The sequence below is a fragment of the Protopterus annectens genome, chromosome 4.part0, assembly GCF_019279795.1.
Source record: "Protopterus annectens isolate FY-2018-M chromosome 4.part0, PAN1.0, whole genome shotgun sequence".
NCBI lineage: Eukaryota > Metazoa > Chordata > Ceratodontiformes > Protopteridae > Protopterus > Protopterus annectens.
The window spans coordinates 638,775,554-638,802,477 of NC_056733.1; the positions used below are offsets into that span (position 1 = coordinate 638,775,554).

The 26,924-nt window shown below is 45.4% G+C and overlaps 2 protein-coding genes across 6 annotated transcripts in view; one reads left to right on the forward strand and one right to left on the reverse strand.

The window, feature by feature from the left end:
• DIABLO (diablo IAP-binding mitochondrial protein) overlaps nt 1–6,895 on the forward strand; it is a 239,251-nt gene extending 232,356 nt beyond the window's left edge. For both annotated transcript variants that reach the window (XM_044068602.1, XM_044068601.1), the window contains exon 6: nt 2,799–6,895. In XM_044068602.1, coding sequence (XP_043924537.1) covers nt 2,799–3,031 — 233 coding nt within the window. In that variant the 3' untranslated portion in view covers nt 3,032–6,895. The remainder of the gene's footprint in view (nt 1–2,798) is intronic.
• Nucleotides 1–26,924, reverse strand: part of B3GNT4 (UDP-GlcNAc:betaGal beta-1,3-N-acetylglucosaminyltransferase 4) — a 1,341,192-nt gene that overhangs the window by 509,037 nt on the left and 805,231 nt on the right. The window lies entirely within an intron of this gene.

The window sequence follows — 26,924 nt, forward strand, 5'->3', positions numbered from 1 at the left end:
ATACAAGTTAAAAATAAAAAGAGTATTCATTATAGTATATGAACTATTGAAAAACAGCTGAGATACAAGTTGGTAGGCCGAGAGTAGGAAAAAGAGGAGGTACAGTATGAAATATAAGAAAAGGGAAATATAGCAGATAAAAAGGGTGAAAAACTATTACAGATGAAGAAGAATAGTGCATTTGACACTTTGAGATATCTACATGCACATTTATTCCATAAGACATAGGAACAAACATAATAGATACATTCTCGGGATATGAGTTAATCTGTGAAGGGGACCGTCCTTGAGAGGTCCAGTGCAGGCTTATCCTTTTCACCAATATTTAGCATATTTTTTTCTGAAGTTCCCACACTCCTTGATGGATGCATATCATCATGCCACAACATCACGCACCAGCACCCTAAGTGTGATAATCCTCCGTTCCTGTCAGTTTGTCTCCATATACCAGGAAGCACCTTTCCTGCAAAACAGGACTCAATAATAAATCATCATTGTGAGTCAACATGAGGTGATTCGGTCATGTTGACTCAATAGTAAATATTAGCACTAAATGATGTACGAGTTATACCAGATTCAAAGGGAATTGATATCAAAGCTGGCTATGGAATTCATATTAAAGCTGCAATGAGAGTATCACTAATTTGTAACAATTGTTCTCTTTTTAGATCAGCTCATCCTGTAAGGAAATATCTTTTATATTTAAGACAGTGGAACACTTCTGATGGGTCCTAAAGTTGCACATACTCTTAAGCAACGGAAGATGGAACCAGAGGAATGCCCAGGACCAGCAATAAGGTAGACCCACCAGAAGCCTATGAAAAACCTAACTTCAGGACCACAGCAAAGAAAGTATTTGGAGAACACAAGTACATGGCTACAGCAAACCATCAGGAGAGTCAGAAGGGCATTTCCCCAGAAGACCATTCTAAAAACCTTGCCACTTAACCAGATTAAGAGCTGCATGTTCTCCAAAGCAGGATAGAGAGGATAACCATAAGCAAACCTCATACAGTGTTACATTTCCCAGCCAAAGAACTCTTTTTTTAAGAGGGTTCCAGAGCCAGCTACCATGACAGTGGAGGCTGAACACTTCATCCCTTTAATCTTGGAAACATAAATAGCCTCCCATCCTTCTAGTTAGGCGATCCAAAGGCCTAGGGACGAGAAGGAGAGTAAACAGACACCCCACCACTTCCACTAAAGGAAGGTCCACTGGCCAACACAATGCAAGCAAACTGAGTAGATATCCCTGGGCTAATTTAAGACAGTTTACCTGCAGCTTTCAGGCACAGTTGTCCCATGGCACTGTTATTGGGATCTCTTAATATTTATTATTCCATAATGATCATCTCCTTTTGTTCTATAATTTGGAGAACCTACTTATCTGTAGAGCAGCACAAATCAATTGTACCTTTTCCAAAGATGTATTCAAGTCACAAAATGTAGATAAGGAATTGGATTGTAATATTAATAATGAAACCTAGTCAGTTAGCTGTTCAAAAAGGTCCACAATTCATAGTTTAAAGTAGCAGTTTACCAGACAGCAGTGAATTACTTCATTGAGCTGTGAGGTTAGTACTGCTCATGCATCAATATTTTTATTGCATCCCCATCGTTCTCTTCTCAACACTCCTCCCCTCTACATAAAATTCAAATCATTTGTGTGACTTGGCTAAATATATCACGTGCATAAGGCATATTTTATCACACTATATATTGTATCCAGTAAAAAGCTGATCTAATAGATATATTTGTAAGAACAATATTAAAATGTACCCTGCTGCATATGTTGCTTATTTTTATTCATTCAGTAATTGATTTTTCACTGTGGGTCCTTTAACTTGTTTACTTTCCTGCATACTTGTAGTAGGCTTCTTTGCTGCTTCAGTTTTGACCTCTCTTCAGTTTTAATGAATAAATCTCCCAGTATCACTTGGTGTAGTGGTGTTATTAAGGGGGCTATATGTTGTCAAGTAACTGTCCCTCATATTGCTGCAACAGCTTTCAGGGTATATTTAATTTTTTTTTACATAATTCTTTTTGAAAGTGTATACAAAATTATTTTCTTGATTTAACACTGAGCTCTGCTTTATATTCACCAGAGTATTAAACTGTTAATTTTAGTGGCGTCATTGCCCTGTGTGTAGCATTTTGGCAGCATTTGACAATCTACAAGGCTGGGTTGGCATAATGGTTAAGGTCTTTACCTCACAGATACAAGGTGTGGAGTTTGATTCTGGCCTCTGTGTATTGGCTAGGCTTGTAATAGTTTGCAGACTAATAACTTAGTACTTGACTATGAACCTTAATGTGTTATCACAACAAATTTCTTCTGAGTTCTAGAAAATCTTTGAAAGCACATATGGTGGAGGCCTGCTGGGCTTAAGTTCTCTTTTTGCCATGATTTGTTTTAGATGACAGAAAAGCAGGCTGTACATTCTATATATGTTGCAGAGCAGTATCGGTTCTTAATAACTTAGTAAGTTGCAATGATATGGGAATGGGAGTATTGAAACTAAGTATTAAAAGCAAACAATCTTGGTTAATAGTAAAATATAAATAAATTTACTGAGGCATTTCCTGAGAATGATTAGCTTGTTTTTTCACTCATGTAGAGGACATAGAAAGGGTAGAAGCCATACACTATTAGTTTGTAAAATGTATTTAATTATGCATGATCTTTTGTGAATTACTTTGAAGACGCCTTCCCCCTAAAACATGTATTTGATACTGCTGTTTGACAGTAATATGGATTAATATAATTTTGTCGCTTTATTAAATTTTCACTTGTTTAGGGGCTGACCAAGCTTCATCAAATGCACGTACCCATATACAGATGGCACAGACTCAGGTGGAAGAAATGCATCAACTAGCTCTGCAGGCAGAGTCTAAATTAACTGCATCACAAGTAGAAGAAATTAAAAACACCAGGGAAGAGGGCACAGCCACAGAAGAGAGCCAGTGTTCACCATGGGACACATCAGGAGCTGATGAAGATATTCCAGAGCAATATCAACGTGAAGACTGAATATAGGCAAACAAGTACTTTTATAGCTTGTATCACAATTTTGTGAGTATATTTTAACAGGGAGTGGTCGACTGGAAATATCCCCTGAACATCTCTACAGTTTATATTCCACTACAGTGAAAACATTAAAAAATACCATTTTACTAAGTAGTGCTTCAAGTGTAGCGATACATTGGTAATGCAAAGCCCAATTTTAAAGACATCGGTTGATTTACGGCACTTAAAACTTCTTCATGGAATAATGCGTAGGTAGCTGTGTTTATTACACAACATCTAAAGCACTGTGTTTTGTACTGCATTTATTTGCTGATCATGTCTGCTGGTGTTTTTTAATTATCCATTGTGGTTTGCATGTAGCAGCTTGCTTTGTTTGTTTGCCCCACCTCATAACAATAGAATCACAGTCACTCTAACTTGCATTTTAATATTGCCCAGGCATGCAGTCATTTTAGATCTTGTCATGGTTATGGATATGAGAATAATGTAATTTTTTGCTGCAGACTTCACAGTGAAAGTACTACTTTTTTACACCCTCTTGTATATAGAGTGAGAAATGTTAACCGAGATGGATGTGTGATAAAGTCAGGAGCTTCTTTTAATAAGACATTCCCCATAACAATGCATTTTGTGTGCAAGTAAAATACTTTGAAAGGGTTACATTTGAGTGTGACACATACCTTGAGATGTAATAGAAAAATACATTGCATGCTTTATGTTGTAGAAAGCTCACTTATTCTATGACAGATATTGCACTCTAGTGTGCATACTACATTTATTATGTTTGTTTCATACCAGTGTCTATAAGCTTTCTAATCCCCCGTTTTTGTCTTCATGGGATTCTGTAATATTTCTCCCTAGGGTACATCTTTTTGCAGAATTAAGCAAATCAGAACAATAATTAGATTTATATCTGGCTTAATGATGAAACCAAATACTATGAGCCACTGTAAGACAAATGAGTGTCTGGTGCATGGCAACTGAGTAGTAGAAAACCACTTTAATAACACCTAGTACTATGTTGTGCCCTAAATGCATTCTTTCCTCATTTGAGGACACACTGATGCTTGAGGGGAGAGCATAAATGAAACATCATAAGGTAGGCAGACAAATCAAGAGTTGGGTAGTAAAGGTGTCTTTTCCATCATAATACAGTGCATCTTTTGGACTTGTACCTCATGTTTTAATCCAGATTAATATAATTTCTCTAGCTTCACTGACTTCCTTTTTATTTGCAAAATCCCTTGTGCACGTGCCTTAATATCTTACTATTACTGATGGCATTACAAGATCTTTTGACCCATTGCCAGACTGAAGCTTGTCACATATGTTTGTGGTTTATGCTATTATTCCTGCGGGCATTGCCCTTTGAGCTTTAAGGTATGTCATAATCTACAGATACAGGATGCAGATCAGCACTGACATTTTATGCGAGACTACAGATTTTTTCACAACCTGTCTTAACAAGCAGTGGGTGTAACTTAGGGTGAAATGGTTGTGGATGGGTCATAGCCCATTGCAGGACACAGTACATATGTAGACACACCTAGGTGCTATTTGAACATTTCCAGATCACATACTTGAATATGTGTGAAAAATCTGCAGCTCCTGGTAAAAATCCAAGAGGAAACATGAGGGGACAACCTGATTTTGCACACAGGCACCCTCATCTGCAAACCAAACTTGAGAACCCAGAGATATAGGGTGGTGAAACTAACATCTGATGTTGTTAATCTTCCCATCCATCACTGATGGGTTCTGTTCCCAGCCCTCAGAACCGAGTCAGCCTAATACCAAGCTCGCGTACACCAAAAACTCTTGAGCTAAGCTGCTACCCACAATGCCCTTCTCTGTTACCTCAGATCTCATTTGCAGCGCAGCCATATAGCAACATTTCACCAAGCTCTGCAGCTAAGTGTTATATTTTTGTAAAGGTTTACTGTACTTCGAATTTTTTTCTGTTCTAACTTTTTTTCTACCTTATTATCTATACCTAGCTCTACCCTTGGGTATCTGTCTTGTACCATCATTGGTAAACACCCTCCCCTACCATTGTGGTACCCTTAATACCATCGTTGGTATTTTCTCTCTTTCCTTTCTGTAACTTTTTTTGGATCTGTTCGATTCTATATTGGATATGTCTGATAAAAAAGGGACTTCGGGGTTCAAACATTGCACTTCCTGCAATGGCAGACTCCCCAACAGTGACTTACATGATGATTGTGTCTGTTCTCTGGGGGGGTTTCCCACTTGTCTGTGAAACCTCCTTGCCAGATTTGTCTAAGCGTCAGTCAGCGGATGCTGAATGAAAGGAAAAATAATCTTCACCTTTCTCAGAGGCCCTTTCTGTGTCGGAGGTCTCAACCCCTCCATTGAAGGACAAGAAACGTCCTCATTCCAACCCCTCTTCACCAGCTGGTGATAAGGGTAAGTCCCACAAGTCCTCTACGGAGCATAAGATCGCTCTCTCAGCTCCGACCATTTCAGTTCCGAGCTCAGCTCCAGTGGCCTCTGTGGACATTACCATGACTTTTACGTCAGCGCCGCCTTCGGCACCGACATGTATGGTACCAGCTGTTGTAACAACTTCGGCTCCAGCATTATTGTCTTCGGTAGCCTCGGCACCGACCTCACCCCTCACCAACGTCGGTCCCGACTATCTCCTCGGAACTGATTATGACTTCTACTCCAGGTATTTCTTCAGCTCCGAGTCCTTTCTCAGCACTGTTAGTGCCCCTACTACCTGTCTCCAAGTTGGAATCTTCGGTGCTGACATTTCCAACACCACGGACCCAGTACTTCCCGTCATTGGACCTGTTTTCAGGCCAAGCTTATAGCCCTTTTTGTGGACCTACCTGACTCCCCTTCCAGAGTGTCTGTAAGGTCCACCAGGAGTCTGAATTGGATGTGCTGCACCTGTTCAATCAGCTGTTGACAGCCAGAGGTATTACAGATTTTCCAAAAACCCATCCCACTTCGGGTTTTGGGTCTGTTGCCCCCATGACTCCCACTTATTCCCCTCCCTCAGATCCTTCAGTTCCGAGGCCCATAGGTCCAATGTCCCTGGTGAGAAGCCTTTCCTCAGCACCGACAGTGACTCTCTGAAGCTTCGAGGCTCCCCTTTGGCTTTCAGTTCCTATGGAACCGTCCCTTCCTCAATCTCATAGTTGGTGGGTGGAACCCTCAGCTCCCAGTATGGTTCCAAGTTTTTTATTGGTTCCGTCCTTGGATCTGGGGGTGATACCCGCCCCGATCTTGCTTGAGGCTCCGTCCCCAGGAGCGGGCTGTGCGGAGCGGGGTGTGACCCCGGTTCAGAGATTGTCTTCCTCGGTTCCAGGCACCCATTCCTCTTCGGGCGGTCTGGCTTTCCGGGTGATTGAGAGGGTGTTTGCTTCTGGAACCGCTCCTCCTACGTTGGATCTTCCCTCTGCTCCCTCTGAGCTGCTGCTATCACAGGCCACCTAACCAGGACTTCGAGAGCACAAGCCTCAGGAAACCCCTGTTCAGGGTAATCTCCCTTCTGAGGCTTCTATAGACGTTTCCACTGAAGAACCCCCTTGGAAGAAGACATGTAAGAGGAAATAGCTGGACTCCCCAGAGGAGTCCCTTACTGAGGATACAGATTACGATGATGGGAAAGGGTCCCCATGGTCACCCCCTGACGATGTCTCCTTTGGAGACATCCTGAAAATATTGAAGCAGAGGGGTGACTGGAAGCCCTCCAATCCTTCCTCGGAGTCCATCTTTCTGCAGGCTTTCCACTCTCAGCCTTCTACTTCTTGGGTGAACCCACCTGCTGATGAGTTAGTCCAGCTCATCGTGCAGCGTGCATGGAAGAACCCTGATTCTGTTGAGGCCATTCCCCGGAGACCGGACAAGATTCTTTCTCCACCAGAGGAACAGCCCCATTGGTCTAGAGGCTTGCCAGTAGACGCTATGGTGGTGACAGCGGCCACAAAAAAGGACCTTGCAGAGAAAAGTCCTACTGTCCACCCACCCAACAGAGAGTTCTGGGTGGGGAACAGATTAGGGAAGCGAGTCTTTGCTTCAGTGACCTTTGCAGTCAGGTTTCTGAATTACTTGGCACATTTTACGTGACTCCAAAGGGATCTCATCTCGGAACTTTTTGGAGCCCTCACGGGTCAAGTATCTGACGGGGCAAGTGACAAAAGTTGCTTCTTAGCTTGCAGTCCTAGAGTCTTATCTCCAACTCGTCCATGAGGTTGCTGTCCCACACAACCGAAGGGGCGGCTAGAGCTGTGGGTGCAGGTGTAGTTATGGTGACGCCACACCTGGATGTGCATTTGTGACCTTGTGGACTCCTTCAAGTCTTCCTTCCTGAATGCCCCTATCGAACCATCCACTTTGTTCGGTTCTAAAGTGAAGGGCACACTAGCCAGGTGTGAACAAGATGGAAAGGTCTTGTCTGTTGTTGGCCTACGTTTTTCCAAACCTCAGCGCTCTTTCTTCAGGAACCAGAGGAGTGGAAAGATGTGGCACAAAAAGCTCAAGGTCCTTTTTCAGAGTGCACGTGGTGAGGATTCTCCCAGAGGCAGAGGGGGTTCCAGTGGTGGAAGATGCCCCTTTAGGGGCAGAGGGGATCCCCCAAACCAGTTCTCCAGGGATTCTTTTTCCAGGCAACCTTATCATCGCTCCTGAAGCGCTGCCCAATTGCTTTCCTCTGGAAGCAGTCGGGGCTCGTTTTTCTCTGCACCAAACTGCGTGGCACTCTATTACAAATGATCAATGGGTGCAGAGAATAATTTCCAGAGGCTATTACATCCCTCTAATATCTTGCCCAAGACCTTTAAAAGGCCTTCCCAATGTTCCACCCAGTCAGAGGGAAGAAGCGGCTTCAGAGATAAGAAAGTTGTGTCAAAAACAAGTCATCCAACCAGTACCCTCAGACCAGTGTGGATCCGGTTTCTACTCAAGATTCTTTTTGGTGCCAAAAAAGACCGGGGACTGGAGACCCATTTTGGATCTCGGCCAACTAAACAAATCAGTGGTTCAAACCAAATTCCGCATGGTCATGATACAATCCATTCTTCCTTTTCTTCGGGATGGTGTTTGGATGTGCTCAGTAGACCTCGGGGATGCGTATTACCACATCAAAATGGACAAGCGCTCCAGGAATCTCCTTTGCTTCTGGCTGGGAGCCAATCATTACCAATTCAGAGCCCTGCCATTCGGTCTCTCAACAGCCCCCAGAGTGTTCACGAAATGCCTAGCAGTAGTAACAGCTCATCTAAGACTTCAGGGATTCCAGGTGTTTCCATATTTAGACAATTGGCTCCTCCCTGCCCCCACCAAGCACCTACTGATCATGGCCCTCCACTACACTCTTGCACTGGCGGAGTTTCTAGGCATCACAGTCCACTGGGAGAAATCCAGTGTTCATCCTATCCAGCAATTGGAATTTATAGGAGCAGCATTCAATACTCAAACAAGCCAGGTCTCTCTCCCACCTCACAGGCTTCAGAGGTTAAGATTACAAGGGATACTGTGTCAAAGGAAGGTGTCAGCAAGGGAAGTTCTACAGGCTCTGGGGTCTACGGCGGCAGCCATCCCGATTGTTCTCTTGGCAAGATTACAATGGCTCCTTTTGTCCCAGTGGGTGTCCAATCTTCATCCTCTAAACTTACAGATCCTCATCACCAATTCCTGCAAGCAAGATCTTCTTTGGTGGATGAGAGCAGACAAAATTCTTTGGTGTCGCCCCTTCCAGACTCCTCAACCCAACGCCATGGTGACCACGGACACTTCCCTGATAGGGGAGGGCATTTTCAGGGAAAGACAGTCCAAGGCACGTGGTCCAGCTTGAAGGCCAACTTGCATATCAATGCCCTGGAGTTGAGAGCAGTGCTGTTGGCGTTGCAGGCACTTCATCCACTCCTTCCATCGGGAACGATTGCAGTCCGGTCAGGCAATATGTCTGTGGTCTGGTACATAAACAAACAAGGAGGGAACAAATCCTACCCCCTGTGTCGAGAGGCCTTGAGAATTTGGCATTGGGCGATAGCTTCCAACCACTTTCTTATAGCAATGTATATCCCGGGGTGCTCCAACGTGATTGCAGACAGGCTGAGCAGATGCATCCTCCTTCCACACGAGTGGTCTCTCAATCCAAACGTGACGGCAGAAATTTTCAGCCATTGGGGCCAGCCTTGCTGCGATCTTTTTGCTTCCCCTTCAAACAACAAGTGCAGCAGCTTCTTTGCCCTTTTTCCCCCAGACAAGGAATCACCGAGAGATGCTTTGACTCATGATTGGCCTGCAGGTCTCCTCTATGCTTACTCTCCAATACCTTTGATACCCCTATTTTTAAAGAAAGCAATTCGTTTGTGATGCAAAGTGATCCTCATTGCCCCTTTTTGGACTCGGCAAGTATGGTTCCCCTTCCTCCGGCCTCACCTATTACAACCTCCATGGATCCTGGACACTTGTCAGGACTTAATCTCTCACCCCCAAGGGATGACTCCCCCAAATCTGTCCACTCTCAAGCTGACAGCTTGGTTTCTCCACTTCTATTAGTCGCCAGGCAGGAAACCCTCTCCTCACCCGTTTGCGATATTATTCTGGCCTTCCATAAACCATCCACCAGGAATCTCTGTAGAGATAAGTGGAAAAGGTTCGCTATCTGGTCTAATAATCAGATGCTAGATCCCTTTTCAGCTCCTGCAGCTATTATACTTCAATACCTTTCCGAGTTGTTTGATAATGGGGCATCAGCTTCTACTATTTGAGTCCACTTAGCAGCTATCTCCAATTTTCATAATGGTTCAGATGGCGTTCCTCTTATCTCCACCCGCCTTTGCAAGACCTTTCTCGAGGGAGTTTTCCATAGCAGACCCCGTATCAAACAGCCTGTAGAGACATGGAATCTCTCTCTGGTATTACAGTCTCTCTCTCTACCCCCTTTTGAGCCTGCTGCTGCATGTGACCTTAAATTCCTATCATGGACGTCTCTGTTTTTGGTAGTGGTCACATCAGCCAGATGGATATCTGAGTTACAAGCCTTATGCATCAAGAGCCGATATCTAATCTTCCATAAAGACAAAGTATCTCTTCATACTAATCCATCTTTTCTCCCCAAAGTGGTGTCTGACTTCTCTGTTAACCAGTCCATTGAGCTCCCTTTGTTTTTCCAAATTATTCCAACAAGGGAGAATAATGCCTACATTCATTGGATGTACATAGACAAGTCGGATCAACTTTTCATCTCCTTTTCTGATCCAAAAATGGGATGTGCTCTATCAAAAATCACTTATCAAAATGGCTCAGAGATTGTATTACTTTTTCATACTCACTGGCGAATTAATCTAAACCTGTTCATATCAAAACCCATTCAACGAGAGCTATTGCAACTTCTGTTGCTTTTCACTCCAGAGCTTCCATGGACGACATTTGCGCAGCAGCCACTTGGGCTAACCCCCATACTTTCAAACACTACAAATTGGATTTGGTCTCCAGGGGAAGAGCGGCTTTTCGGCTCAATGGTTCTCAGGAATGTTGTTCCATAAGGGCCACCCAGGTTTTCAAGTAGCTTGGGATTCTGCCCCATAAGTGATGAATGGGAAGAAGATTAACAACATCAGATAAAGAAGTTGTCGTACTATAACATTCCATATGTGTTGTTGATCTTCTTCCAGTAATCACACCCTCCCTCCATGCCCATCAAAGGCTCCTGGTGGATCTTCTGTGTTCTTGTGGTGTTTCACGGTTTCTGCGCAGAAATGGCCTCTGCTTTTTTTCTATATGTTGCATGCAAACTTGATCTGAGGTAACTGGAAGAAGGGCATTGTGGGTAGCAGTTTAGCTCAAGAGTTTTTGGTGTACGCGAGCTTGGTATTCGGTCGACTCAGTTCTGGGGGCTCAGAACCAATCCCCTCAGTGATGACTGGAAGAAGATCAACAACACAGATGGAACAATATGGTAAGACATAACTTCTTTTTCTGCATCACTTTGTTGCGTTACTAAAGAACACGCATTAATTTTATCTACAGACAATTTAATAGAAGTGTATCTTGTCTGTTGTTGCTACTGGTATGTGAGCATGCCTCAATAATGCAACTTAATTCTGCTTATAACTTACCTTCCCATAATCCTTTAAAAAGTACATGGTGCTATATAGTGTTATCAACTTATTCTTTGAGTAAATGGTTTGATGGCCAGGTAAATGGACTAATCCTTTTTGGCCCGGTTTAGGCACTATTACATGGGAAGGACAAAAGCTGTATGTGTGTACAGTTTAAAACAGCCTTTCAACCTAAGCATCATGTTTTAGGAGGATGAAAAAAACCAAATGGTGTGAAGAAACCTATGTAGATATGAGAATATGCAAACTCTGGATCTACTCTGCTCTCTTGAAATGCACAAGCTCTGCACCCAGTATTTCTTGCATTTTGCACAAAACTTGATACCTCAAGTATATATAAGTTGTAGGCATGACATCATTGAGTAGTGTCATTCAGACAAGTAAAGACAAATTTTGAATAAATGTTTTTGCAGGGGTTAATCCACTGCCCTTTCACCCCAGTGTAGGAGGATGTCATGCTAATAACTTCATCACTCTGATGTAACAGCAGCTCAGAGAAAGAGTGATCATTGTTAAATCATAAAATGATAGCCCCTTTCTCCACTATCCCACAATTTTAAGATCAGTAAAGAGATATATTTGCACCTAATCACATTGCTGGAGCAGGCGGACTGCATGCATACAACACAAAGAGCCAGAGTACTTGAGCAAACAGCAATATGGGCAGTTAAATCTTGAACAACTGAATGTAGACCTCAAACTCCACACCTTACAGTGGGTGATGTATAAAAACTGAAAGGCTGAGAGTGTAACTAAATGAAACTCCACACCCTACAGTGAGTGATTGTATAAAAACCTGAAAGGCTGAGGATGTAATCAAATGAATCGTCAGTGTTGTATTCAGTCAGTGGTACATTGTAAGTATGCCTCTAGATCTGTCTGATAACTGCACAGTGTGTGTATGTGGGAGGGTAGTGGGCATCTTCTCAGAGTGAAGATAATAGCTAAAACCTAAGTCATACTGGACTTTTGATGGTTCGTCATATAGCAGTTTCTAGAAGAAGAATTCAGGCATGCTGTAATATGATAATTCTGGTAGACTGTTGATGTCTTGTGAGATGAAAAAAAGTTAGAATAAGTAATGTTTTCAAACATCCTTACTAAACATGATATTTTTTTTTAAGTGACTAAGTCCAGTGAAGTATGCATTTGTAAGACAAACCGCTGTCAAGGCAAATTGATGTTAATAGCTAAAGTGGGATATCAGAATGAATTAATTTTATGTGATGTATAAGCGTGAAGAAGCATACTCGCTATAGCATTATGTTTGGTATGAGAACCTTTGTTTATTAAAAAGTCCATATTTGTTAAAACTATGCATTTTTTTATGTTTTTTCCTGATAAGGGTCATATCAATTGCTTTGTGTTTTTCCTGATGGGATTTTGGAGTAAGTGCACAGAGGAGGTAATTTTGCACTTCTTACGCTATCATCACAAAAATATTTTAATAGCAACAGATGTGATTTATATATTAAAAAAAAAAAAAAACTTGGTCCATGAACACTGATATGTTTTCAGTAAACAGTTTGTTAGAGAAATTAACATGTATATAATAACAGGAAGTGGACATTGCATTTATACTACACATACATTTGTGATTTATCTTGTTTCTGTTTCTGAGACTTCATTTCTTACACCAAAGTAATACAGCAGGTATAATAAATAAAGAGAAGCATTCATGACTGCTGAAAACTCTAAAGCTTGCTGTCGTTCTTTGCAACTCTTGATTTATAATTATGGTCAAGGTTTACCCTGCTTTTGATATATTCAGTATTTTTAGATGGACCAATGTTTCCTTTGCTGTTAGCTGCTACCTTCTGTTGTGGAGTTCCTGGAAAGGAAAGGGAGACATTTCATTAAAATACTGCACCAGCTCTACAAGATATGCTGCCTCAGCTCCACGGTATCCTGTGTTGTACTTTTTACTATAAAGCAAGAACATCTTCTATGGAATACTTTTGTTAAGTACAGTTTTTGTGCTTTTTTTTTTTTTTTTTTTTACAAAGACATGGGAAATGGTAAAATATCTGAAACTGTTAGCCAAGACAACTAGCAGTATAATTATTGTTTGAAGTACCCAGTTTACACCAGAATCATTTAACTACTCTTAAGAAGAATCAAGGCTGCAGCATAATACTGCTTTTAAAAACAGTGGTTGTATTGCTATCCAGATTGCTAGAGGCCCAGGTTGTGAAATGTTTTTTTTTTTTAATAAATACTTTATTGATTTTATTTATGTCACTGATTCTTTCCACAAACAGAAGCATTTATTTTTAGAAAGTACACACAAAGTTTTACAACCATATCTCTGTTAAGAACATTAATTCAATCCAAAAACATTTTTAAATTACCTTGATTTGTAGTATACAAATGCCTGATGATATTAATTAATTAATTAATTAATTCATTCATTCATTCATTCATTTAGCATTTGTTAACCAGGAAAGTCCGACTTGGAACAAAGCCAATTTTCAGCAGAGGCCCGGCGGGAAATGCTCCAGACGCATGTCTTTGTAATGTGGGAGGAAACTGGAGCACCTGGAGGAAACCCACACAAATGCAGTGAGGACATGCAGACTCTGCACAGAAGGCACACCATCCGAGAATCGAACCGGAGATCCTCGTGCTGTGAGGCAACAACGCTACCGTTGCAGCACTGCACCATCTAAATTATTTTGGTAAGATATAGTGATTAAAGGTGGAGTCAGCACATCACTCCCATGAAATATTTTTTTTCTTTGTTAAGCTGCTTTCTAGAATTTTTAGATGTCCTTTCTTAAATCACTGCTGCAGTATTCCAATACTGATGGGTTATCTCGCCAAAGTAACCTAAAGTCTGGCTGGGGTACCAAAGCCAGAAACCTTCCATATAGTCTTGCGTCCAAAATATGACCTAAGCCCGTGGCCATTAGGGTACATAAGTGGATGCATGAGTGCAACATCCTCATTCTGTCTTGCAGCTAGTCCTAACACAGGTCTTGTACCTGTCTGTTGTTTTTCAGATGGTTGTTGGTGTTACTCCTGCCTTCTCTTTTTCAGATAAGTACTCCATGGGGAACCATCCTTTTTTTGGAATATTTGTATCTAAAGTTTCTAGATGTCAGCTAAGAGGGGAAAGTTTGATTGTAGTAGGCAGATTCCATATAAGGACCTCAAGTTCTAGTGCTTGTTTTGTCTTGGGGCTGTACATGATTTTAAGAATCGTCAGTTTGTTCAGGAAAAAAAAAAACATTGGTCCATGAACACTGGTATGTTTTCAGTAAACATTTTATTAGAGAAATGAACGTATATATAATAGGAAGTGGATGTTGCATTTATATTTATGCTACACATCCATTTCTGATTTGTCTTCTTTCTGTTTGTGAGACTTTATAGACTTAATTTCTTACACCACTTGAGAAAATAATAGAGTAGGTATAATGAATAAAGAGAAGTATTCATGAATGCTGAAATCCCTAAAGCTTGCTGTCATTCTTTGCAACTCTGGATTTATAATTATGGTCAAGGCTTACCCTACTTTTGATATATTCAGTATTTTTAGATGGACCAATGTTTCCTTTGCTGTTAAGCTGCAACCTTCTGTTGTGGAGTTCCTGGAAAGGAAAGAGAGACATTTCAATAAAATACTGCAGCAGCTGTACAACATATGCTGCCTCAGCTCCACGGCATCCTGTGTTGTATTTATGGAATACTTTTAAGTACAGTTTTTGTGCTTCTTTACAAAGACATAGGAAATGGTAATATATCTAAAACTGTTAGCCAAGACAACTAGCTGTATAATTATTGTTTGAAGTACCCAGTTTACACTAGAATCATTTAACTACTCTTAAGAAAAATCAAGGCTGCAGCATATCAAACAGAATTCCTTATATTATACTGCTTTTAAAAACAGTCCCCGGGATTCATGAACCTTGCGCCAGGCGCACGCATGGCATAGGCGCCACAACGCCAGACATGGCCGCCGAGCGATTCAGGTACGATCCATTCCCACGTGCACCACCGGCGTACGCCTGAGTTGTGCCGCCGCCGGCGTAGGTATGTTAAACACCCCATGTGCGGTGTTGCACCATGCAAATGAAGGCAAGTAGCGATTCACGAAGTGGCGCAGGCGTAGCATAACGGCACGGCAATGTAAACAAAAAAACGGTTTACATATATCCAAACATGACATAGGAGTAATGGAAGGCTGCCAACGTCAGGTGTCATACTGGTGCAACATGCCAATGGTGAAAGACACCGAGAATGTCAAAAGAAAACATGCAAAAAATGTAAATAACGACATAAATGGTATGTACGCAAAAACCACAGCAGAACCCATGTCCGCGGAAGGTGCGGAACAATGAAATAATATGACAATGTCATAAAAGAGCAGTATAAGACACATCAGCATCACAGCCACAATACACCATAGTATGCATGGAAAGCCACAACCACAGCCCAAGGGTTGCCAAGGAGTGGCGGCGGTGTCCGGCGCCGTAACCATGTATTAGTAGTCAATGCCATGCAAATGAGGCAGATAATACTGAATCGCAAACCCCCCGCCGGCGTAAGGCTGCACCAAACGGTGCAGCGGTAATACACCGAGGAGTGGCCTAGAGGGAATACATGTCAATCGCAGAGGGGTGTGCCACTGTAGGAGGAAGCACATTGGAGCCAAAGCAAACATGGGCTGTACAATGCACATCACAGCATCAGGACCGGCGTGTGAGGAAATAGATGCGCTGAGAGTACACAATGCGCGCACAGATGCATGTGCACGAGGATGACTACGTTCCCCAACCCAGTCATGTGACGGCCGCCCCGTCAACAACCACGGATACAGGAAGGTGATGCGGAGAATATGAGGAAATGCGGAAGCAGTGTAACTGGAGTCGTAATGAGCAATCAACACCAATCAGCCCACGAAGGGCAATCGGCGGCAGCTGACAACTCTGCATGCAGAATCCCGCAAAACGGGAAAGGGGAGGCATATGAATGCAAAGAAAGTAGGGGATGTAGCAGAATTGCAAAGAGCGAAGAACGGATACAGCACAGCCAAGTAGAGAGGTAGCATAACGGCGGCGGCAGACAAAATGCATGAGATGCCATGTGCCTGCAGGATGCACTCCAGGAAATAGTAGGTGCAACGTGCAGAAACAGTAAAGTAAGGTGTAAAGCTAAACCAATGCAGGCAAGTGTAATGTAACACCAAAGGCAACAGCGTTGCACTGCCAACGGTAAAACACGGAAGATAACCCACAGATACGGCAGCACAGACACACCCAATGACATCACCGGGTGTAGAGCACAACACTATAAAGTGTGAATGCACACAACACACAGCGCGTATTCCCAAATGCCGCACTTTAGGGTGTAAACACACGGGGAACTTTTAAAATGTATATGTTGGGTGCTGCCGTGGCCGTGATGCATCGGCATGTGTTAGAGACAGACGGAGTTGCGGAGGAGGGTGCCGACAACCACCGTAGGCCTCAGAGGAGAAGGAGAGTGTTCAGACCAGGCGACCTACCAGGGGCTGCAAGACCTGGAAATAGTAGAGCGTTACAGGGTGGACAGGGACACGTTACAGCAAATAGTGGAGCTGTGCCGGCCACGCCTGAGAACAAGAGACAACAGAGGGGAGCCCATCCCAGTGGACACAAAGGTATGTGTAAGCTTGCGAATACTGGCAACAGGTACCTTTCAAAGGCCAACCGGGGATATAATGGGCATCTCACAGGCATCAGCATCCAGGGTACTACACCAGTTTCTGGATGCCATGTTATGACATGCCCATGAGTATATATACTTCCCCAGATCTCAGGAGGAGTTGGCTAGCAATATGCACCACTTCCACCGTGTGGCACAATACCCGGAGGTACTGGGTGTGATAGACTGTACGCACATAGAAATCAAGTCACCACCCGGGGAGTAGGGTAGACGCTACATAAACCGCAAGGGATTCCCCTCCATCAATTGCCAGGTCGTGTGCAATGCTCAGGGCATTATCATGGATGTGTGTGCTGACAGCCCTGGAAGCTACCACGACTCCCATATCTGGCATGCCTCACAGCTGTATCAGGTATTCGCCAGGGGGGACATCACACAAGGTCACCTTGTGGGGGATGCTGGCTATGCACTGGAGCCGTGGATGATGACACCCATCAGAAATGCACACACACACATGCAAGAACGCCATAATGAGGCACACGCACAAACCAGAATAATCATAGAGCGTGTGTTTGGGATGTTGAAATCACGGTTCCGGTGCTTGGATACATCCGGTGGAGCCCTGCAGTACTCTCCAGGCACATGTGCCCACATATTCATAGTATGTGCTATGCTACATAATATGATCCTGCGGAAACAGCTGCTGCAGGGACATAATGGTGTAGGGCCACCAAGCCCACCACAACTGCCAAGGCAAGCACAGGCACAGGGCGTTCAGCTCCATGAACACACTGTGCCAGCCCCAGTAGGCAGACGGAGGCGTACCCAATATGCCTATGCCTTGGCAAAGAGGGAACGTATAGCACATACTCTGACAGCGTAGGCCCCATGGACTGACACCTCCCTACCTGCACACACAGTGAAATGGATGGCACACAAACATGGCCGCCCATAATGTGTACCGTATGGGCGGTTCCATGTGTGACTCCAACATAGGTAGCACCCAAACACTGCACACCCAACAGCCAGCGGAGCATGGAATGCCAACACCTCAACCAAGACGCTGGTCCGACAGCAGACGGCGAGCCGTGATGCTGCCACGTTCAGCGCAAGGTGTCTACATATTTACATATGTGCATACACAGATATGGAGATAGATATCATTACACACGTAGAAATATATGTACACATACACAGATATAAAGTACAACAGGTTAAACAGGGAATCACAGGGATGCAAGGTTACAGAGAAGTAAGACGCGAAACCTCTACATAGTAAACATAGTGAACGACAGCCCGACTATCCGGGAGGGTGGACAGAGCAGGGAACGCCACCCATGGAAAGGTCAACCCACCTAAATGCATATTCGCGAGTCGGGATGATCGCCAGGCCACGATACAGTAACAGGACATGTGCGGGTAATATTCTTAGGATATGAGGGCGGAGGTAGACACCGCTGCCAGTGATGCGGTCAACGTAGGTACTGTGTGCAACCGTCCCTGCGAAAGCGGCAGTATGTGTATGTGTGAGGTGAGGGTGTCGTGTGTTCCGCTGTGCGAGTGTAATGTGTGTGCCACTGTAAAATGTGTATGTAGGTGACGTGACAGGCGGAGTGGAATAACATGTGTAGGCATACAGTATAGGAACCACAGGCGTATGTACAGCAGTACCCACAAAGTAGTACTGAGAGCTCCTCACTGGCTAGGCGTGGCGACGTAAAACGATGCAAAGCGGAAATGTCCCAGAATGTACCACAGGAGTATAGCCAACATGAGATGCAAAGGACGCATGTACAAACCATGACCGTATGTATGGCGCCGATATGTTAATTTCAAAACGATACGTCGCCAACGTTACACAGCAATAGTCATGTACCGCGTAAATACGCATGTGCTACCCCGGCACCGATCGTGGCCACGTATCGTCCCGTAAACACCGCTGTGTGTTCTACGAGTGTGAAACAAGCAATCGCCACCCGAATAGGTGGCAACTGGTAGCATACAGGCCGTCCCAAGTACAGGACCACAATGACCATAAATATCAGTGACAAAATGCCAAGGGATAGTCGGCACGTACGAACAGCCGCAGATATACTACCGATGTGATGGAGGAATACATGCAGGAAGCACACATGCAGGCGGTACCGACACCAGACGACATCAACAAAACCTACACTCCTAGAACAACAGACAGGTAACTTGCAGCTCCCCAGGCAGGGATGGAGCACACACACAAGCATACAGTGTATGTATAAATGCAAGGCCCACAACCCGTACCCGTCACCCACAGCCGCCGATATACCCCATCGCACATATCAAAGGGATACAAGCCGAAATAGCAGCAAAAGCATACAGGCAGTCAATGACAGCGGCATACCCGCAACATCTCGCGTGGGAAACACTATCAGCAGCGGATGCATACCTGCATCCGTTGTGTACAGGAATACAAGAGCTATGTTACACATCCGAATGCAAAACGCCATCGATAGACGCCGCCAGGACACGGACACCCACATGTCGAATATAATACCATACCCAACACACACAATCCACGGCTAACACCACAGCGAAATGTACCTGACGCCACACATAGCGGCTGCAGTCACACATAACATAACACAATACATACCATCCCCACGAAGGTAGTGCAAATAACCAACGCCCAGACGAGGAATGAACCATGCCCTAGTTCCGGCCAGCGTGCATTTAATGGAGGAGATGCACAGGTGATATGCGCATAAGTACACACCGAGGAACAGCTATTGGTGTGATGAACCCACATGCCGCAGGTGACGACGGATATAAGGAAGACTCCCAGGATATTCAAACTGTATGTTCATAACGAACAAATACTTTATTCTCAGTCGAGCCGTTGTGTTGTAACTAGCGAGACTCTAACGGAATAGGGAAACCAACACAGGAAAGGTATGTAGAACCCACGAGATGTACTGGTGTGTAACACATGATATGTATGACAAATCTGCACTGTATGTGAACGGTGTTTGTAAGTAAAGATACCTGTCCATAAAGCAGAGAGTGGTGAAAGGTGGTTATGTAGTACTAACCCGCTGAGCATACCAACGACTGTGGACACCGTGTGCACAGCAGTGGGACATCATGTACACAGCCGGGATAACCCAAGGGCCGCCATAGGGATTTAAAACACAGAACAATGCCACCACCCACGCTGATGCTGGCAGTGGATGTCCAACAATGAAGTGCCACAGCAGGGGATAGGACATGTATGTATAGTGTCACAGCACACATGTATATGGGCATATACTGTCGATGTCATACGTAATGTGCGCACGACGTGCACGTATGCCTCGCAGTAGGGGTGACTATGTCAGGTACGTGTAATGTAAAGCTGTCATGATGGATATGTTCAGACATCATACACAGTATCACAGGCATAGCATGCATGATGGAGGTATGGCTTAGTGTTATGTACATTAACAGGATATGTATGGCCTGCACATATGGGACAGAGTAGTAGCAGAATAGCCACACAAAATGGAAGGAACAGCAAGTAACCATGTCCAAACGATCTGTAGCAGGTGCAATGTGTGCAACAATGATGTCTGGCAGGTCCATGTGTAAACACATGTGCAATGTACACAGTAGTGTCACCCCCCCCATGGTAGTGTCCACTGAACAGCAGAGGTGGATGTCAACTGCATGTCTACACAGTACTGCCGTTGTGGTGGTACAATGTGTATGTGTCACCCTATCAGCAAGGGAGCTATCACATGACCAGTGCCACAGTGTGTCCCTGTGGGATGTGCACAGGACCTATGTTCCACAGCATGGTGTGTGTCTAGTCTGCGGAGGTAACACAGAAGCCCAGGCTAAGCAATGTGGCATGTGTGCACATATGCAGGAGTGCTTCATTCACCCTGCCCACTGCAAACGCCATGTAGGAGTACTACATGCATCAGTAATGCGGAGGACATGGCCCATGGCAGAGTAGATGACACCCCTGTGTAAGTGGTATGCAGATGAGTACAGATATGTTCCCCGTCTGTCATCTGCATATGTAAACTGTCTGAGCCTGGTATACATCACGGCATGACTATACCGTGACATGTAAAGTTGTAGCCGTTGTGGAAGGTACACCACGAATGTGTTATTGTAACCCTGCCCATGTGTAGATGTGTGTATGGCACAAGTACAAAGGCTACCAATGTACCAGCAACACACATAGTCCAGATATGTGTGGCCCTGCAGATGTGTACCCACGCCACAGTGGAATATGGCAACCACAGCACCATGTGGGGCATGTGTGTGTACAGCAACCATGTACAATGTGATATGCATGTATAGGGACAGTATCCATGTGATACGCAGTGGATGACTGTCGCTATGCAAAGGTGATGTGTATGCACCATGTGTGATGTATCTGACGCAATGACATCTACACGATATATCTGCCACACCGACACCTGTATGGTTGTTAGCAGTATGAGCTGGTGTAGCTAGAATGCTGCCAGGTATGTAGATGTGGGATATGTAGGCATGGACAGTACTCCGTGACAGCATGTTGTGTATGTAAGCAAATAGTGAACATGAGGGGCCACATGACTGAGGACTGTGTAATGCCACATGTACCTGACATGTCGTAGGTAGCATGATATGCTTGCACCACTGTGTGACCTGTCCAGGAGTCACATAGCCTAACATCCTGAGACACAGGGTATGATGTGATGGTGGATGTGTACATTGGCAATACCAGAATGTGGAATGGTGCTGAAGGGCAATGTGGGGATCATGTCTGATCTGTTACCCTCTGTACCACACCAACCACCCATGCAATGGTATGACAGGTGGCCAGCATGTGGATGTGGTGTGCTGTGGCACACAGAGGCTCAACAAGGGTGCCAGTAAAGGCATGGAGGTCGTCAATGAGTGTGTGAAGCATGGATGTGAGGATGTGCCCCAGTGCCATACTGAATGGTCCACTCATGGGTGTACGAATGCAGTCCCACATGTGCAATGCCGTACCACCCATGTGTAGTGTGATAGATGCGGTAGTGTGGTGGTCAAGGTACACAACGTCCATGAATGGGCTAGCAGTTAATTCAGTGGGCTGCTGCAGAGACACATAACAACCAGGTTGGCGGGATATAACAGCTAAGGAGATTGGAGGTGACATTGGGACAGTGTCCTCGGACATAACGTGTGCATGGCAGTACCATGCATGTGTCCACAGGGACAATGCGATGTCCATCTATGGATTGGAACCCTGTAGTGAGTGACAGTGTGTATTGTTGGTAGGTACCCCATTGGCTGGCATGTTGCCAACAACATCTCTGTTGGCAATGCCTGGGTGACTGTTGTATGCTACATTGAATGTGGATGTAGCCAAACAACACAGACATACCACCACACTGCGTGAGAGCCCACACTGCAATGTACGGCGGTCATGTGTAGGTAGCTAGCTGTGGAGCATGTGATGGACCACGAGGACCCACCATGACTGTCAAGTGATGCACCACACACATTTGAACATACCCACCGTGCAACAGCCTGCACATGCGCCCATACAGCACATGTGCATGGAACATGAATACCACCGTGGCGTCTGTGAAAAGGCCAGTACCACCATGTCTCTGTGTGGAATAGCATGGTCCCTACCAGTGCGTACATGTAGCGGAAGTGCACTGTGATGTGTCAGCATAGTCACGTATACTGTCCAGCTGCCGGGGTGCCATGCCATTAACTACCCCCGTCAGCAGACGTCGGTAGTACCGGCCGTTGAGCACATGTACCATGTATGCTGTGATGGGTGTGTGTCCAGGGCGTGGCTAGCAGGTCCGCGAAGCATATATGTTCATCAACCAGAGGGGGGATGTCCGTAGGTATAGCACACAGACACATGGAGGTATGGTGCATGCCGAGGGTAGTGCAGGTATGGCATGTGTTGTGTAATGTGTCACCCAGCTATGTGTAGTGCATGGCCAAGCATGTGTGTGTACATGGGAGTCCATACTAGGGAAGTGCGTGTTTCTGTCAGCACATGGCAGTAGCAACTGTCTGAGGTGCAATGTACAGTATGATAACACAGCCAGCATGTAACCTGTGGTGTACAGTGTACTCTCCGTCATGTGTCACAATGTGTCTAGAGGTCACAAACATGGGTATCCAAACATGGAGTACCTATGATGCATTTCTTTTTGAAAAAATACAGTATGTGTGTAAATCACTGTGTGATGTGGGATCCACTCACCTGTGTGTGTTGCAGTCCAGGTATGTGCCTGGGAGGTATGACCTGTGTACAATCTGGACTGGCAGGTGTGCTGTGTAGAGCATGGAGGCAGGTCCCAGGCACCGCAGATAAATGTCAGGCGTGCCTTACTGTGTGTGCAGTGCTTGTGTACAGTACAGTGGAGGGTGCAAGCATTGTCACACATCACTGCATGCCGTGCCTGCCTGTGACAGCCCTGCTGGAGACAGACGTGACACCGCTGCAGAGGCAGCATAGCATGTGAAGATGTACATGTGGGCCCCACAACCTAGGCAGATGTCCGCAGGTCATGTGTGCCACAGTAGTGTGGTTGACCACGACTGTCAGACTGGACAAATACCACATGCCTGCATAAGTACAGTATGACCATAGTCAACAGTCGCAGTGACAGAGTAGGCCAGTGTACAGTATCCCTGTGTGCAGACCACTGCCTACTGTACACCTGGCTAGACACACACCCGGAGGGTGAATACACCATTGAGCCATCACATGTCCCAGTCCACGTAGCCTGTACAATGTCATCACAGGGTAGTCACAATAGCATGTGGTAAGACAGACACGTTGTACCAGGTGATGTGTCATGTGTGCATATGTTGACTTGCACAGCCGTTCACATGCCCGCAACATACCGGTGCATGATGTATACTGTTACATGATGTGTGGAACTGCACTGTGACCCACAACAGGGCCATCTGACACAGGTGTGTTGTGAATGGTGTAACCCATGTTCACACAGGATACACACTGCTGCTGTTGGCAGCCATGCTGGTGGCTACCAGTGATGCATGCAGTGGTCATACAGACATACTGCACACAGTGTTCATGCAGGGATGTCCATTGTTGTGGATGATGTGTTGCTACGTGAAGGTAGGTGTGTGTTGTGAATGTTACACATCCAGATGACACCATCTGGCGCAGTCATGGTCGTCGACCGCATCACACACATCCACAGCAGTCAGAACCCTGTCTTGAGAATGTGTGTCAGTCACCCTCGTACTGTGTGACATATGTGCACATGGCAGAACACCTCCCACTGTCATCTAGGATGGCTACGTGATGGCTGGAATGTGCTGTGATAATGTACAATGCTGGTAGCCCAATGAAGTACCTGGACTCACACACAGTACGCCATGGCTGCCATGTAAACCATGCACAACAATGACTGTCTGACAGACACAAACAATGCGTTGACATGTTGAACATGTGCACATGAGAACTCCCAATGAGGTATGTTGCACATATCGATGTACAACTGTCATCTATGGCCATAGCATGGATGCAGACGCACATGCCCCACAGGCAGTACCACGTGATGTAGGTAGGGGGGCATTGCTTATGTACATGTGACAGTTGCTGTACCGCCACATGTCCTGCATAGCCGTCATGTAGGGGTAGTAGTGGCATGTGACTGATGGACATGCCTGTACATTTGACCATGTCCCACAGGAGATGTGTTACGTGTGTACAACATGTGATGTGCCGACATCAAGCTGTGAAGTGTACGGCCGCCAGTGTACCTGTGTGACTCGTTCTGCGATGGGTGCAAAGGCACATAGTACTGCATTGCATGGCCACAAGCCCCACACAGGTGCATAGCCTGAACATACAATACAAAGAGGGTGTGGGATGATAGCAACCCACACGAGGAGATGGGTATGGGTGGCAACCCACTACCACATGTGCGGGTACGGTGTGCATGTCTATGACACATTAGCACCTGAGAAGCTAGCGGTACAGCAGTACAGGGTTGCATGCATATATGTTCAACAATATCCCTGTGTGTCCCACCACTGGCCCGTGGATAGACAGACACCAACAAAATGTGCAGATATGATATGTGCACAGCACATCACCGATGCCTACTGTAGAACAGGCTTACTGTGTAGACATGTGCACAGTAGGTCTGTGCCAGCCGCACTCAAACACGTTATGTGCCGAACCACAACAATAGTCCAGGCCATGCCACAGACGGATGTGCATGCATCTGTGTATGTACATCTGTGAATGTGTCCGGCATAGCACTATAGCTGTGTCACTGTTGTGAACAACATAATGAATGGGTTGTATGTGTGAGGGGTGCGTCATACGTGTATGGTCAGATCGACGATACCATCAGTGCCCCTGCTACGTGAACATTCCTGTCCCCATACATGGATACCTATGCTGTGCCCAACACCACGTTTCCCAAGGGAGGGATGGCGGTGTGCAGTGCACCAGCAGACATGGGGGTGGCAGCAGGCACTGGATGTAGACATATGTGGTACCCACGTCAGTCCAGGCAACCATCCATGTGCACGGGATAGCAGTGTGTGGCCACATACAGCACTGTGTTGATCAATATCGCAGCACATAGTACCTGTCAGGGTTACAGTGTATGCATGGATGTGCGATACCTGCATGCACCAGACACACCTCCACCAAGCAGCGTGCAGCCTACCTTGCATAAGGCCAGTGTCCACACCATGGTGATAGACATGTGTAATGTCCATATACACATAGCAATGACATATGGAATGGACAGCCACCCTGCCAATATCATTACCCTCCAGGTGGATCACATCCCAGTGCCATGTATGTGGCATACCCTGCCATACCATGCAGCCCTGCCCAGCAAGGCTGCACGTGCTATCACAGTCCTACATGGTGCGATGGACAAAAGGCACTGTCACTATCAACCATCCACAGCAGTAATGTGGCAGTGATGCACCCTGTGGTGTTACAGGTGCTGTATGTTGCTGTGGACAATGTGCGTGTGTACATGCTATGCATGACCTTTCCTGCTAATGTAGCATGGTTACACATTGTCCCATGTGTATCACATGTGCAACACAGGTGAGCCATGGCAAGTTGTCCAACACCCGTACAGTGCTGTGTGGATGTACATGGCACAACACATGCATGTGCAGGTGTCCATGTGTATGTGTACAGTGCCATCGCTGCCATTCATAATGGCCACGTACGTGATGTCTACTGACATATACACAGCATCCAGGTGAACAGTAGAACCGTTGTCACATGGGGACCCGTGCCAACTGATATGGACACAGGTGCAGCCAGGTACACATGTCCACAGCAGGCTAACATCAACATGGTGCGTGTACAGTGTGATGAGGTGACACACAGATATGATATGACACCCACTGCTCAATGGTGTGACGGCAACACATCGGCTGTGTCACTGCCATGATGCCTTGCAGAGATTACTGTGCAGATGTTGTACATGTCATAGCAATGTATTTCCAGCAGTATGCCAGCACAGCAGTGTAAATGTGACCTGTCACCATCATTATGTCTTACAGATAATGCCACGTTCCCGGCTGCCTGCCTTTAGCCGACAGGAAGACGAGGTCATAATACCGTTGCTACATGATAATTACGACATCTTGTTTAGCCATGTGCCACTGCAGGCACAACAACGGGAGGACATGTGGCAGGATATGCGCAGGAGGGTGAACACCTTGGGCGGCCACAACCGCACATATCAACAGATCCGCAGGCACTGCACAGACCTAATCCGGCATGCGAGACAGCGTGCCGCTGCAATCGCCAGACAACAAGGTGGGACAGGTGGTGGTCCACAAACCCAGCCCCCACTCACACCCACGGAGGAGCTCCTGGCCAGTCTGGGGACACCCATGGAACAACATGCTGAAACCCTTGCGTCCATCGTGGAGGTGGGTGTCTCCCAACCAACGAGCTTGGAGCTGCCTGGTAAGTCAGTGTTGCATGTTTGTATGATAAGCAACGTAGGAGTGGGTGTCATAGTACAACACATAATATAGCAACACACAACATTTTTTCCAGGTAAATTAAAAAGGACACAAGGAAAGGGGGGGGAAAAAAATTTTTTCCCTTTCAGGGGATTGGGGGTAAAATTTTTGTTTTGCAGAAACAAAAGGTGATT